The following is a 13,999-nucleotide window of genomic DNA, read 5'->3' as shown; positions in this document are numbered from 1 at the left end:
CAACAGTAAAAGTTGTCACCCCTTAAAATAGCTCCTACCGGCCGTTTTCAGTCTTTTTCTGGCACTATTGTAATAATCATCGGCAGGAAGTTAAGTTCATTTATAGGTCAAAAAATGTCATGGGAAAGGTAAAACATGTTTTGGAAAAAAAATCAAAATGTTGGAAAAATAAGTAGATCAAAAAAATAAATATTCCAGCGACACTATTCTACTGATCTACAGGTTCCGTTTTTAAAACTTAACTTACAGAGGCTTTGACAGTGCATCTGTGTGTAAGATGAAATAAAACAGTAACTCAGGCATGCTGTTAAAAATGTACTTTTCCCCCTTGTGCAAGCAAGTGATGTGCTTTCAGTAGATTCAGTTTAGAAAGCAGAACGTTTCTCACAGCTCATCAATGAGATCTTAAATTTACTTTCACATGGGGGATTTATTTCTGCTGAATAGATTGGGATTCAAGAAATGATTTTAAAGGGGAATCGATCAGTTCAAATCAAAAAAGATACAAGAAAGGTCTCACATGTAGTGTTTAATTACAACTTCAACACTTAATAAACTGCTCTTTGCTGATAAAACAATTAATAAAAGTTCTATATTAAATGGATATATCCACAAACTTATCCAAATGCAACAAATCAGAATATGCCAATACGTTCAGTTGTATAGTGTCATGAGTCTGATCCAAACCTTATGAACGAATGTCGGAATGTTACCTGACTCGGATCAATCGGAATGGAAAAACAACAAACTTCTGTCTGGCAGGAAATGTGTCATTAACGTCTACAGTGTGATAACAACGCTGAAATGTACACAAATAGAAGAACCAGGAAGCTTATTTACACCACTAAAAAGCTAAATAATTCAATGTGAAGCACTCATGGCTGCTTAGTGTTCCTGCTGTATGCCGCCGGTCAGTTCACCAGAAACAGGAAACATGTAGTGAACATTTTCATACTGAGCACACAGACTCCATCTTCAGGAAAATAAGACGTAGCTGAAAATATCTGCTTTGCTCTCAGAGATTGGCCTTCTCTGCTTGTTGTGCCTCTTATAATAACACCGAACAAGAAGAAGACACGGTTTCAGGTCCATAGTCACTTCGGTCCACAAGGGAAGGTTTGGTTCTGTCTCTCACACACACACACACACACACACACACACGCACTCCTATGGCACGACAACATCCACCTTCTGTTCGAGAGTCAGTCTGGAGTCCAAACACACTTAATAGCTCTTTTTAAACACTACTGAACAAAAACGTCACAACCTCCAGCTGATCAAACAATAAAGCAAGTTGGTGAAAAGTAATCCAAATATGAAGTCATTGTGATTAGAAATGTCCGTTATATATCAGGCATGCAGGCAACCACGCCGTGAACTTCAGGTCCAGAATCTCCGGCAGGCGCGTCGTTCAGGTCCAGGAGGGAAAAAAGCTCAGAAGTCACACTTCAAATAAGTCAAAATTCAATTTGTTCTGTGGAGCGAACCTCCTCCTCTCCATGTTGATCAATATGAATACAAGCAATAACAGGTTAAGTTTAATCATTCATTGACAGATAAGAACGGAGGTAAGGCTCTTGAAAAAGTAAATTGTTAAGGCAAAGCTCAAAGGGAAGCGGAGTATAAATAAAATACGTGGCGGTACGTGGGTGAAGCGGTCCGTTGCAACAGCAGCGTCTAAATGATCTTCTAAACTATTAAGACTGAAGCAGTTCAGGTCGACGTGAATGAGGATGATGATGATGGTAAAAAGGGAGAAGATCGCTTACTTTAAAAAGCGGAAGGAGGATGGAGAGTTGTTAGGGCGAAACTTAAAAACACTGTTAGTGCTAAAAGTAGAATGAGGGTAGCGGAGGGCAAAACTACGGAAGCCCAGAGAAGTCACGCAAACAAAAGTATCAACACATTTTGTTGATCACAAAAAAATATTGGCTGAATATTAAATGATTTGTTTTCCTGTAAACTAAAAATGATCATTCCATGATTGAAAAAAGGTGATGTTGAGGTGTTGAGGAGACAGAAATTCTGAATTCTCTGTGTAAACTAATGTTTACAGAGCTTCTTCCATCAGTGGAATAAATAAACAGTGAGAAGACTGTAATGTCTTACTCTAAAAGCGCCTTTGAACACTTGATTTGTTAAATCGCTTTATAATCATTGCTACATGTTACCTTCATGTAACCAGACGTGCTATATTTTGGTAATTTTAGATTTGCAGTCAGGCTATGCCTCTTGTGATTAAGGATTAAATAATGATTTTGTGATTTAAAAAAAACTAACTTTTTATTATTGTTGATCAAAAGGAAAACTTTTCTGACCGTCTGAATAGGAAAAGCAACAATAGATCCTTCACATCAAACACATCTGGAGTGAAACTCACGGCAAATAACAACATTAACATGCCTGAAATGCCCCTCAGTTCTCCAACAAGCAACCTTATTAATACTTTATTAGTACACAAATCGAACCAGCATTAAGAAAGCCCTAAATGTCCGGCCAATTGGGAAAAACCAGACAGATGCTGCTCGGAAAATCAGAACAAAACAGTGGGAACTGTTTCTCATACAGTTCACACTGTGAACTGTGAACTGTATGCGTGTGTACTCATACTCACTCACAGATTCTGATTATTCTCATCTGAATAAGTCACAATAAAATAAAAGCTTTTCCCTTCTCGTTCCGAACCGGGAAGCTGAACTGGAGCGAGGCAACGCGGAGGCCAACAGACTGAACAGACGAGGACACAACGACGCTGCTGTGGGTCCTCAGTCGGCGTAGTGCATGATGGACTCCACATAGTTTCCGGGGAAGAGGCCCGTGGTGGAGTTCATCACGCCTTCGTACCAGCCGTCCTCGTTCTTCTTGATGACGTAGATGATCGCTCCTTCCTGGAACGACAACTCGTCCTCCTTGTCGGCTGCGTAGTCGTAGATGGCCACCACTAGAAGGCGAGGAAAACACTGACGTTATTAATCATAATGGATGTGTTATGTTGATACTTTGCCTTTATTCAATAGTGATAGAGATATACTATATAAAATATTGTGCGAGGGGGCACCAGTAAACCTGGAAAATGGCAATTGTAAATTGTAATGTATTAAAGATCACACAAAACGATTGGTTCTTACACCCCTGGGCTCTCTTTGGTTCTATTGAATGGCTTAAAGGAAAGTGGAGTGCCTGGGATTTATTTGAGTGATGCTATTGATTCAGCTGTAAAATAGCAATGATGCAAAAACACAGTATATAGTTACAGTATTTTGTACTGCTGGAGATCCCAGCTTTGTTATAGTCTCCATGATGGAGGGGTGGAGGCAGAACAGGAAGGTACTACAGCAGTAAAAATAAAATACCTTTCTAATAATTGCATCTAACATTTGGTGAGTTTGGATGGCCCACTGTGCATATGTTCAGACTTAATTGATATAACTTGCATTGCTTAAGTACAATATAATACATTTCCCCCACACCATCCCCGTCCCACAATGCACCACCCATACAGCGTAGACTGCCACACATTCTCACGGGCATACAAGCTGCTGCGCAGTGCACCTTTCTCATCGTAGCTCCTGGGGGCCCACGGTGGGTCTTCCTCGGCGTACGGGTCGCAGTACTCCACCACTGCAGAGTCCTCCTCTTGCTGTCCGTCCTCCAGTGGCTGAGGAGAAAGGAGGGGCTCCTCGGCCCCAGATTTGCTCTCGGCCGCTGGGTGAGGGCAGACGTCGGAGACTGAAGGGGAAGAACAGATTACATATCCTGAAATAAAGCACAAAGGCCACCTGAAAAGATGTAAAAACCAATGTGACGCACAGATGTAAATAACAGCCGGATTCACAAGAAGAGAAACACAAGCACACGTCTCTGTGATGCCCGATTGAAGAAACTTGACTACTCACTGGACTCCTGAACTCGAGCAACGAAACCCATCAGCGGAAGCTGAGGACTGAACTGGAGAAGGGAGGGGGGCGGGGGGGAGGCTGCCAACGCACACAGACCAAAGATTTAAAATACACAAATAATCCGGCTACATGGAGATATATTTTCAATGAATTGTGTTTCATCAGACCGGCGTGTGTCGCAGGACATACCTGGGCTTTGGTTGTAGTAGGGATTGCCGTTGACCTGGTTCTCCGTTACTATGGGCTGACCGGTCACAGAGGGGGGGCGGCGGTATGGCAGGGACCCCCCCACCTGCTGAGCCTGCAGTCGGGGCTGAGGCCGGTTCATGCTGAAGAACTGAGGGACGGTGGGACCTGCAGGAGCACGAGGACGAGGTTAGACAGAGCTCAGAGCTCACTGGAGGACTTCACTTTGCTTTTTGAACTCTCAACAATTCTGATAACTGCTCTAACTCTGTTATCACTTTAAATAACTTTCAACCTTGAAATTATTAATCTTAAAAAAAGTATATTACCATGTAAACAAAATTTGGAAATCAAAAAGTTTAAGTACTCTGGATCCAACCAAATATAAAAATTATGATTTAACCTGTTTTACTGCCACAGTATTGAGGCAACCTGTATTTAATAGTAAATCCACACACACAATGCAGGATGGCAAAGATGAACAGCCTGGAGTTAAAACCTGAAAATAAGATGAGCAGCAGAGGATATGAAATGTACGCCGTGATCTATAATGGATTGGGTCAAAACAAAAGATATGACAAGAAAAAAAAAAGTTCTGCCCCAGACATCTGACCCACACATGCAAATACACACTCATCACAACTTGTAATGAAAGCTCAACACGAAGAGTCTCTTCATAGGAAAAATGGAGATCGGAGGCTGGGAGCAAGCAGGCGCTGGAGGTGGAGGTGGCGTTGGAGAAACTCACCTTCGGTGGGTGATGAGGCAGAGGAAGAGGAGGAGAGTGGAGGAGGAGGGGCAGGAGGAAGGAGAGGGGACAGCTCTCCAGGAAAAACAACTGATTGGACATCAGAGGTGCTGGGGGCGGGGTCAGAGGCCGGAGACGTGTCGGCGGGTGCATTGCATTGTGGGTTCGGTTGAGGAGGGGAGTCGGTGTGTTGCGTAGATGAGTTTGGTAATAAGGGTGCGTTGGGTTGCGTTAAGGTTGTGGTGGAGGAAGAAGAGGAGAAGGAGGAAGGAGTAGGGGACGCGGAGGGAGAGGAGTTAGGAGCAGTGGAGGAAGAGCTAGCGGGTCCAGCAGTTGGAGAAACTTCAAAGAAGAACGGAGGAAGGAAAGGAAACGAAGGAAGGAGACAAGCAGGCAGGGGTGAGAATCATCTCAAGTAGCGGTTAAACTAAATTTACAAACACCAGGTCCAAAACATAAGCCGGTCATGAAGTTCAATAATAATACCCTGCTGGGAAATTTCTATACGCGCATTTATTAGATTTATACTCATATGGAGGAGTGAAAACAGAAAGTAAAGAAGGGAAACAAATATGTATTTAGGAAGATCTTACTTGACCTCATGAAAACAGGTGCCCCGGTGTCAAATCAGAAAAAAACATGCAACCAAACTCCCGACATGCAACAAAACCAATTCAGTGTGTGTGATACCTGGGAATGTGGAGGGCGGGGACGGCGTCGGCACGGCGATGGGAATTCCCACGCTGCCGCTGCCACTGTTCTCCCTGCTGCTGCTCCGACTGCTGCTGCTGGGATGGCTGCCCCCACTGCTACCACTGCTCACGCACACAAACACACAATACGTGTAGAGCAGGTGAGGACGGACCCCGTCTTCCAGAGAGGAAATGGCTAAATTACATGTGGAAGTGTGTGTGGGAGTGTCTGTTTTGCAGAGTAATCTCCTAAATTGACAAACATTGTACTGTATGTGCAATTCATGGCACAAACAGGATTAGAACAATATTTGTCTCTCACTGTTGAATATCATATATATTTGAAAAAAGGCCCATAAGGGACACCGGAAAGGGGGGGGGGGGGGCTTTTCATTTCTATTGAGTCACATTTTAAAAAGGGTTTAAAGACACACAAGCAAATAAGGAAGAATAAGAAAGGAGAAAAGAGGATGTTAGAAGCAGAAAATCAAAAAACAAAAAGGCAAAGAAGACGTCAGTAGCCTGTAGAGAATAAATGAGGACGAAAGCAGAGCGATGGCTGGAAGAAAGGCAGCGGCGAGTCGCGTTGATGTCAGCAAAGGAGCAATGAGACACCAATAAAAAACACAGGCTCCAGATCAGGACACACAAAAGATGAAGATAAGATGGAAAAGATTCGATAACGTCTATTCCCACCCACAGCACCAACAAGCCCACACAGTTACATAAACTGCAGAAGAGAGAAAATAAAACAATAGGAACTGAAAATGAAACCATGAATAAGAAGGAAATCGGTTAGTTGGAGCTGCGGTGATTGTTCACTCAGCAGTGATGACCGTCACCGCAGGAGACGGCAACGCATTTGTACATTTTAACTAAACATTCAGGGTTCACTGCAGCACAATGACGCCTCACTGCTGAATATAACCACAGAGGAAACACGGCCTCTTTGTAGTTGATTTAGGAAAAGGCATCGGCCTTTTCCTAAATTCAATTAAAACAACATCAGAGCGGGAAATAGAGAAAGCATTAGAGCAGAAGGGAAAGGCCAGAGGACCCGTTCTGGCCGCCGTGTTTGCACGCGGCGCCCCGGCTACCTGTATGTTCGGGGTCGATGGTGCAGGGTAGCAGTGCGGGCCGGACTCGGAGCCTGTCCCACGGCCACATTGTTTCTGGTGGGACTGGAGACATAATCGTTGGGCACCACTGGGGGGCGCACCGGCTCCAGTGTCCTATAGGGGGAGTTCTTCCTGTGCATGTGAGGGGTGAAAGGGAGGGAGGGGGGGGGTCAATGGGGGAGAGGTTTACGATGACATGGTCAAGCACCACTCCAGCACCACGGATGTGTAACATTTTCGAGAACCTGGAAACGAAAAAAAAAAATGTAATGTCATGTTAAACCAACATGTGAGCTGAGATTTGATTTTAAGCAACTTGTATTTTCAAATTGGAAACATAACAATGACAACCCATTTTACACACCTTCTGCTTCGGTCGCCTTTTGGTTTTCTCACTAGTTTTAAAGTGGGGTGGCAAGAAAAAGGTGATGTCACACGTTTCTCTGCAACAATTTCATTAAAAGGTGATGACAGTTTATTTGCGTCTAATGTGATCAAACCACACGCCACCGTCCTGATGAAGAAAATAATAATTTGAGTTACAGACTATTAAAACTAAGTGATAACAGAATTATTAGGTGTGTTTTGAGACGCTGAGGTCAGAAATGTAGCGGTAAATAAGCGACCAGGGTACTGAGTTAATTCATTTTATGCTACTTTTCTACTTTTTACTGAATAATTCTGATTATCAACACAAGAAGGCTCCGTAGCTCCAACATGCTGTAGCACCAGCTCAAAGACAGCATATTCTAGGATTAACGGTCAGTTAGAACATGACATTAGAAGCTCATAGCTTTCAAGGTAACATGAATAATTATGTTCCATTAATTAACCCTAAGAGGTGAAAAGATATCTCTACGTTAGGCACAGGCTGGGATAATCCCTCCGTGCTGTCAGAGAAGTGGGGATATCAGTTAAGGTCATGTTTAAAAGGTCAGGATGTATTTTTAGAGAAGTATGAATCCTCCAGCCTCACAAACTGTAGAGAATAAGGACCCCCGAGCATCAGCACAGGATAAGAAACAGACTGAAGACAAAGAAGAGTAAGTTTCATTAGAAGGCCTCCCCCAAAAAAACACAAGTCTGGTGAACTGTAATATGAGCAGTTACACCTTCACTAGTGAACATCTGCATTTAGTCTGGCATATGGTGTGTTCAGCTTATGACAAAAATTTTGTTAAATATGCAGTCGTCTTCAATTATTTAACACTATGCAAATAGAAAAACAAGAATTACCTAAGACCAGAACAGTTATAGTGTCAAAATGATGCATTAGCGTGTTATCGAGTGCGTGTGTGGAGACAGAAGGACGTGGGCCGTGGGTTTCTTCAAGATGCCAACGCTCTGCTGTGTGTTTGAGGGACTCCCCTCAGCACCCTCCAACAACTTCTCTACGTATTCTTTAAATTACATTTTTATTCATACGTTTCGTTGAGTCTCACTGTGGCAGTTTCAGCACCCAACGCTCCTGCCACCTAATTAGGGATTATTCTAGAGAACAGCCGACTGATCAGCGGGTAACGGACGGAGAACAGGAAGGAACACAACAACAGAAGGGTTGAGGTGGCACTAGACCAGCTGGCTACCTGGCCTCACACACAAAAGGCACACGCACACACAATCACACTCACACACTTTGAGAAATAGCTGGCCTCCGAAACAATTCTCTGCTGGTTGCCCGCCAATCACGCGGTGACGACAAGAAGAAGAAGTCACTGATGAAGAAGTGTGGTACATATGTAAAATAGAGGCAGGGGTGGATTTTGTTACCTCTGGACATTGATGCCGGGCGAGTTATTTCCCCCCGTTTTCAGCCTTCATGCTTAGCTGAGGCTGTGGGACTCGAAACGCATCTCCCACCCTTTACTATGTCACGCAGTTGTGGGTTTTACGTGTTTATCCTACGGGACCACAAACAGAATTTGGGTCTGAATTTTGGGTCAACTCTGTGTTGTGCAATGTCAAGAAATCCACCTTGTAACCTAAGCTGACGGGCCACAGGGTGAGAAGAGGGAGAGGATGAGACTGAATTAAACAGAAGTTAAAAGATTGAGAAGGGAAGAAAAATGGAGATAAAGATAAGTAGGGAGAAGGAGAAAGAGATACAGCTGGGTGACCTAGATCTTTGAGAACACAACAAGCTTTCACAACGCATGACGTTACTTCTCTTCCTCTGAGCACTGCGCTTCAGAGTGTGTGTGTGTGTGTGTGTGTGTGTGTGTGTGTGAGTGTGATGTCATCCCCCTCTGCCAGGTCCAATCTGTAATAAACTCGCCGCAGGAACCCCTGTCCTCCCACAAGGGACGAATACACACACACACAAACACACACACAGACACACAGACACACACACACACACACACACAAAGTGCAGCACACCACTTATTTCGGCCGTCAGCTCAAAGAGCGACACATCTGTGATTCTGCGAAAGAGGATTTGTGTCGACATAATCTGCCATTTGCATTTAAAACAAAACATTTAACATTTAATACAAAATGAATCATTATTCAGATTCACGCATTCGGGACAAACATTAACGGAAAATCTCAATCATTAGAAATAAAACCATGAACAAAGAAGAACAGATGTCAGACGAGAGGAGCAATGTGTGTGAGTGTGTCTAAATGTGTGTGTACATGTGTGTGAGTGTGTGTCTACATGTGTGTGTACATGTGTGTGAGTGTGTCTACATGTGTGTGAGTGTGTCTACATGTGTGTGTACATGTGTGTGAGTGTGTGTCTACATGTGTGTGTACATGTGTGTGAGTGTGTGTACATGTGTATGAGTGTGTCTACATGTGTGTGAGTGTGTGTACATGTGTGTGAGTGTGTCTACAGGCTGGGTACATACCCTAGGATGCCCTTTCCTGCCCTCGGAGGGCTGGGCGGTTTCTGGGTGGGGGGGTTGGACCGGGACAGGCTCAAACCTAGTTTCATGTTCTGCTGGCCATTGACCTGAGGAAAATACATGATGAATCAACATGATCACAATGTCTTTTCAACTACAACAGACTTGTTTTTTAAGTGTGTGGGTTGTAACTGTGAAATGATTTAGTTATATTGACACCCAGCTAACACAAATTACACCAAACACCCAATGTCGACAAAAATGTTCCAGCAACTAAAGGAGCCACGGAGAACTAATCTAAGATAAATGAGCAGATTGAACATTTGATTCAGTGCTAGCTTGTCTGAAATAAAGTTGCTAACGCCAATAAACGATGAACTCAATTATTCCACCAATATTAGCTTAATGTTTTCATGAAGAAACAGACATTTAAAAGAACGTATATTTCTTTCCAACCGTACAATTAAAATCCACGTAAACTAAACGGATAATGAAGAAAATCTGAAATAATTGCACTAATAATTGCACTAGAGTCTACAGAGCAGAGCCGGTTAGCGGTCACTCCAAACCAAAGGCCCACGCTGTGCTGTGATTGGCCGCCCTGAATTCCAGGTCATCAATTGCACAAATGAATATTAACGCTGACAGAAGTAGTAGATAATCAGGGTCTGATGGTTATTTATTTGTGATTTAGAAACAGAAAATCATTACTAGGTATCACACGCTTTCACCTAGCAACCAACTGGACCAATTTCTCCCTTTGTTTATAACTGACATTCCCCTCGCTCATATCCACATGAGATCCTCTGTCCTGGTATTGAACAGATGTGTTTTTTTCATCCTTACCTTGAACCTCAACAACCACTTAATGCAGCAATGAAAGCAATGAGAACAGGGAGAAGAAGAGGGAAGATAAATTGTTCTAGAGGTTAATGTCGGTGCAACCGCATCATTCAAACATTAACATGAGGTAGAAATACCAGGAGGACAGACAAAGATAAAACACAGGCAGACCGGCAGAAAGACTGAAGAGGAAAAAAAAACCAAACGGCTCCAAATGTTAAGTGGCACTTAAAACAAATCAGAATGACTAAAAATGCCACACCTGCTTAAACCATCAGTTCTTGTGATATTTTAATATCACCAACCACCCTGTGAAGTTCCTGCCTCTAAGCATCTAAACTCTACATGTAACTATCTAGCGCCACTCAAGGTCATATATCTACAATTATTACTTTCATCATCCTTATTTCCGCTGTTATTCCCACCTTCACGCCATGTCCAATGTCGTCCAGCACGTTGTAGTCGATGGCCTTCCTGATGAAGCGCACCGGCCTCTCTGGATTGGCCGGTGCAACTATTTTATGCGAACGGGTCGTGTTCTTATTGGTGGTCAAGATGCCGATCTCCCGCCTCGCCACCTTCTCTTTGTGGATGTCAACGGTCTGTAAAAGTAAAAAAAAAAAACAGGTGTCAACCACATGGCGGCAGTGGAGGAAAAGTCCAATTCAGTGAGGTTTATCCTCTGGAGAACATGAATGTCTTCATAAAGCGTATTATCTGGTAATCCATCCGATGGATGTTGAGATGCTGTTTCTGTACTAAAGTTGAAGACTCACTGCCGCTGGTATTGATCGAGTCAGGAATTAAGTTTGAAATATCAATGATAAATATCAGAACTTTGACATATACATGGTTCTTAGATAATTCTGCTTGTTTGTTGACACAAACACAACTGATAGAAGGTAGAAGGTAAGCTGGGACATTTTATTGGACAGTTACATCTTTAAAGCGGCCCATTAGTCAATAGTACACTTTGCAGCTGAAAACAGATTTATAAATGACAACCAATGAATGTTTTTTGGAGGTTTTCTGTGTGTGGATTGATTTTATAAGTGCCCCACAGTTCTGTTGACACAGCTCTGATTCCCTTTAGAAAAAACGAAAACAATTACAAAATGGGCTGAATCAACTTCATTATGATAAATACATTGCTTCCTACGGTTTCATATTGTCTCAAAGTCTGAAGTTTCAGGAGCCCAAACATTCATACTTGGCGTCAGTCCAAAGCTCGAAATGTATTCACTGTGAGAAACGAGAGAGGGGGAGTGTGTCTTCATGTCGTCACGCTGCTTCTACGCTGAAGATATTTTTGGAGTTGTGCAGCTTAATATGTATAAAAACCTGTTTTTAATTCTAAAGTCAGAACCAGTGTTAATGCCACTTTCACTGCATTATAAGTACATTCATGGAAAGCTTAGGGGTGGCAAACAAAATAGAAGAATGTACATTATTCTCTTCTGAGATTTCCGAATAAATATTTTTAAGAACGTTACCACTCAAGGACAGTTATTATCTTCTTAAATGTTATAAATAAATGTTACCTTTATCTTTGTGCATTTACATGTTCAGTAGACAAGATGTTCTTCTAAATATAAAACCTCCGTGTTTTCACGCCCTACTTTGCCACAGCACATTTTACAGCAGACAGCAAACTGGACTCCAACGATATGAAGGCAATTGATTTGTGAGATACTGAAAGAGTCACACCTCTATTTAGGATACTCGATGGGAAAGGTGACAGTGAGTCGGTCGTCCTCACCGAGAGGCGACGCGTTCTCAGCTCCAAATACATCTTCATTGGATGGTAGCCATATGGTAGTTTTTATAATGAAATGCCGTTGCCCACATTATAACACACGGCAAAGTACAAGACTAAACATTTAAAGACACATCCTTCAGACAGATATGTTCGTCTTTACTCCTCATCTTTCACATTGTTGGCTGATTTCTACCACATAAAATGGCCAATGGATTATATAAGCTCTTGTCACTTTTAGCCTTCATGAGACGGAGCCCCATGGCGCTAAACGTTCGCCTACAGAACAGATGTGACTGTGTCTCCTTGAACTGAAAGCAGTAATTATGACGTGTAATCACAGTCCTGGCCTAACATAACAGAGAGAAGCATCTCATTATGTCTGCATGCAGAGCGTATTCTCATTATAGTGACTAAGCAGAGGTTTGAGAAGGAGAACAGATCCTCTGTACCACTAAAACTAAAGTTTTTTTTTTATCCTTTAAGCACTTGCTACTCCGAATAGGGACGGATGTGCATTTCAATGTTTAATGAGTAAAGATTCTTCTTTACTTACAGTTGGTTCTAAATAATGAATCCCAGCACAGAGTGCAGCGTCCTTCTTATTTATGATGTTTGTCTTTCTAAGAATATGAATGCAGTGTTAAGTGCCTCAATGACAAAATATGTGACAGCATAAAACCGAACCGTTTATGGTCGATATAAAGTGTGGTGAGATGTGTGGGTGCAGAGTGCTGTGTAGGCCCGATCAGACATCTGGTGATGCTTCACACCCACGGGTGGCTTTATTTGTCTGGGCAGCTGACAAACATGAAGAAGACTCTGAAGAAGACGTTTTTTTTTTCTTTCTCTTGCTAGTTGGTATCAATGTAAATACTCAAGTAAACCGTTTCCTTTAGAGCAACCTGATTCATGTTTACTTGGAACATTGACAAACCCGATTACGTCTGTGTGTAAATATGATTCTAAGTATCCAAGTTGTACTTCTAACAATTTTCAGATCGCAAATCCCGTTAATTTAAGTCTAATTTACATAACTAGCTGCTGTTTGAGTTTTAAACCAGTGACTGTTGCTTTCACTGGCTATAATGACACCGCTCACCTGCATTGATGTATTCATCAACGTAATCAGCTATGGTTCATAACCCCAACAGAGTACATACATATTTACATACAAAAGCGCTCATGTGTGTAAAATGCAGGGTGAGAAACTATAAATACATATCTCTGCCCTTGAGCCACTTATCATTGTTAATTTACTTCGTCACTTTATTGCTTTTGCGTGCTTTGGGATTCTGTAAGTGCAACATTCTCCTGAGAGGAATTCTGGCCTGCTGCACGACGCAGTTAAGAGCGCATCGTCCACAGAGCGGAGAACATCAGCGAGACTGCATGCATACATGATTACATATTGTGTGTGCTTTCACCACATGAGCGCTCTTCCTGTGAATAACAGACCTACGCTGTGTCCATGCAGACGCAGGCAATGTAACTGATTTTTAGACCGAGGACTACGGGCTGCAGTTTCGGGAATAAAAATAAATACATAGTGAAGCCAACTGGGGGCCCAGGGTCCTCTTGTGCTCCCAGCAGACCTGTGAAATGTGGTTGACGGAGCTTTCCATGCGGCGGAGCTGCGAGGCCTGGATGTCCAGCATCTGCAGCACATTGTTGGCCAGCGTGTTGATGAGGTACGCCACGCTGGCCAGAGACTGGGTGGTGTAGCTCTTCGTCTCCTCCAGGGCTCGCTCCTTGTCTGCCGACTGCAGAGAGAGGGGAGACAGATTTAGGACCGGATCCCACGGGGTGCCACCATTTTATCCATAGGGATACGACACGAGGGATGAAGTCCTCGCAGGAGCGAAATCCAGTCCCAACATGCTAATTATGTTTTTCCGTCAGCTTAAT

General features: G+C 42.9%; 1 protein-coding gene across 8 annotated transcripts in view; it reads right to left on the bottom strand.

The window, feature by feature from the left end:
* Nucleotides 1-514: 514 nt before the first annotated feature.
* The window catches only part of LOC120833949 (abl interactor 2), an 18,059-nt gene continuing 4,574 nt past the window's right edge, over nucleotides 515-13,999 (bottom strand). The window contains exons 2-12 of one of the 8 annotated variants that reach the window (XM_040201615.2): nucleotides 13,687-13,854; nucleotides 10,761-10,937; nucleotides 10,339-10,356; nucleotides 9,496-9,599; nucleotides 6,623-6,775; nucleotides 5,524-5,648; nucleotides 4,834-5,175; nucleotides 4,089-4,253; nucleotides 3,897-3,977; nucleotides 3,553-3,729; nucleotides 515-2,941 (exon numbers count right to left, since the gene is read on the bottom strand). In XM_040201615.2, coding sequence (XP_040057549.2) covers nucleotides 2,766-2,941; nucleotides 3,553-3,729; nucleotides 3,897-3,977; nucleotides 4,089-4,253; nucleotides 4,834-5,175; nucleotides 5,524-5,648; nucleotides 6,623-6,775; nucleotides 9,496-9,599; nucleotides 10,339-10,356; nucleotides 10,761-10,937; nucleotides 13,687-13,854 — 1,686 coding nt within the window. In that variant the 3' untranslated portion in view covers nucleotides 515-2,765. The remainder of the gene's footprint in view (nucleotides 2,942-3,552; nucleotides 3,730-3,896; nucleotides 3,978-4,088; nucleotides 4,254-4,833; nucleotides 5,176-5,523; nucleotides 5,649-6,622; nucleotides 6,776-9,495; nucleotides 9,600-10,338; nucleotides 10,357-10,760; nucleotides 10,938-13,686; nucleotides 13,855-13,999) is intronic. The other 7 variants (XM_040201618.2, XM_040201617.2, XM_040201616.2 and 4 more) reach the window with 7 other exon arrangements.

Source organism: Gasterosteus aculeatus, chromosome 16 (genome assembly GCF_964276395.1).
Source record: "Gasterosteus aculeatus chromosome 16, fGasAcu3.hap1.1, whole genome shotgun sequence".
Classification (NCBI taxonomy): Eukaryota; Metazoa; Chordata; class Actinopteri; order Perciformes; family Gasterosteidae; genus Gasterosteus; species Gasterosteus aculeatus.
Note: the sequence above shows the minus strand (reverse complement) of the source record. Positions and strands in the feature narration are given on the sequence as shown.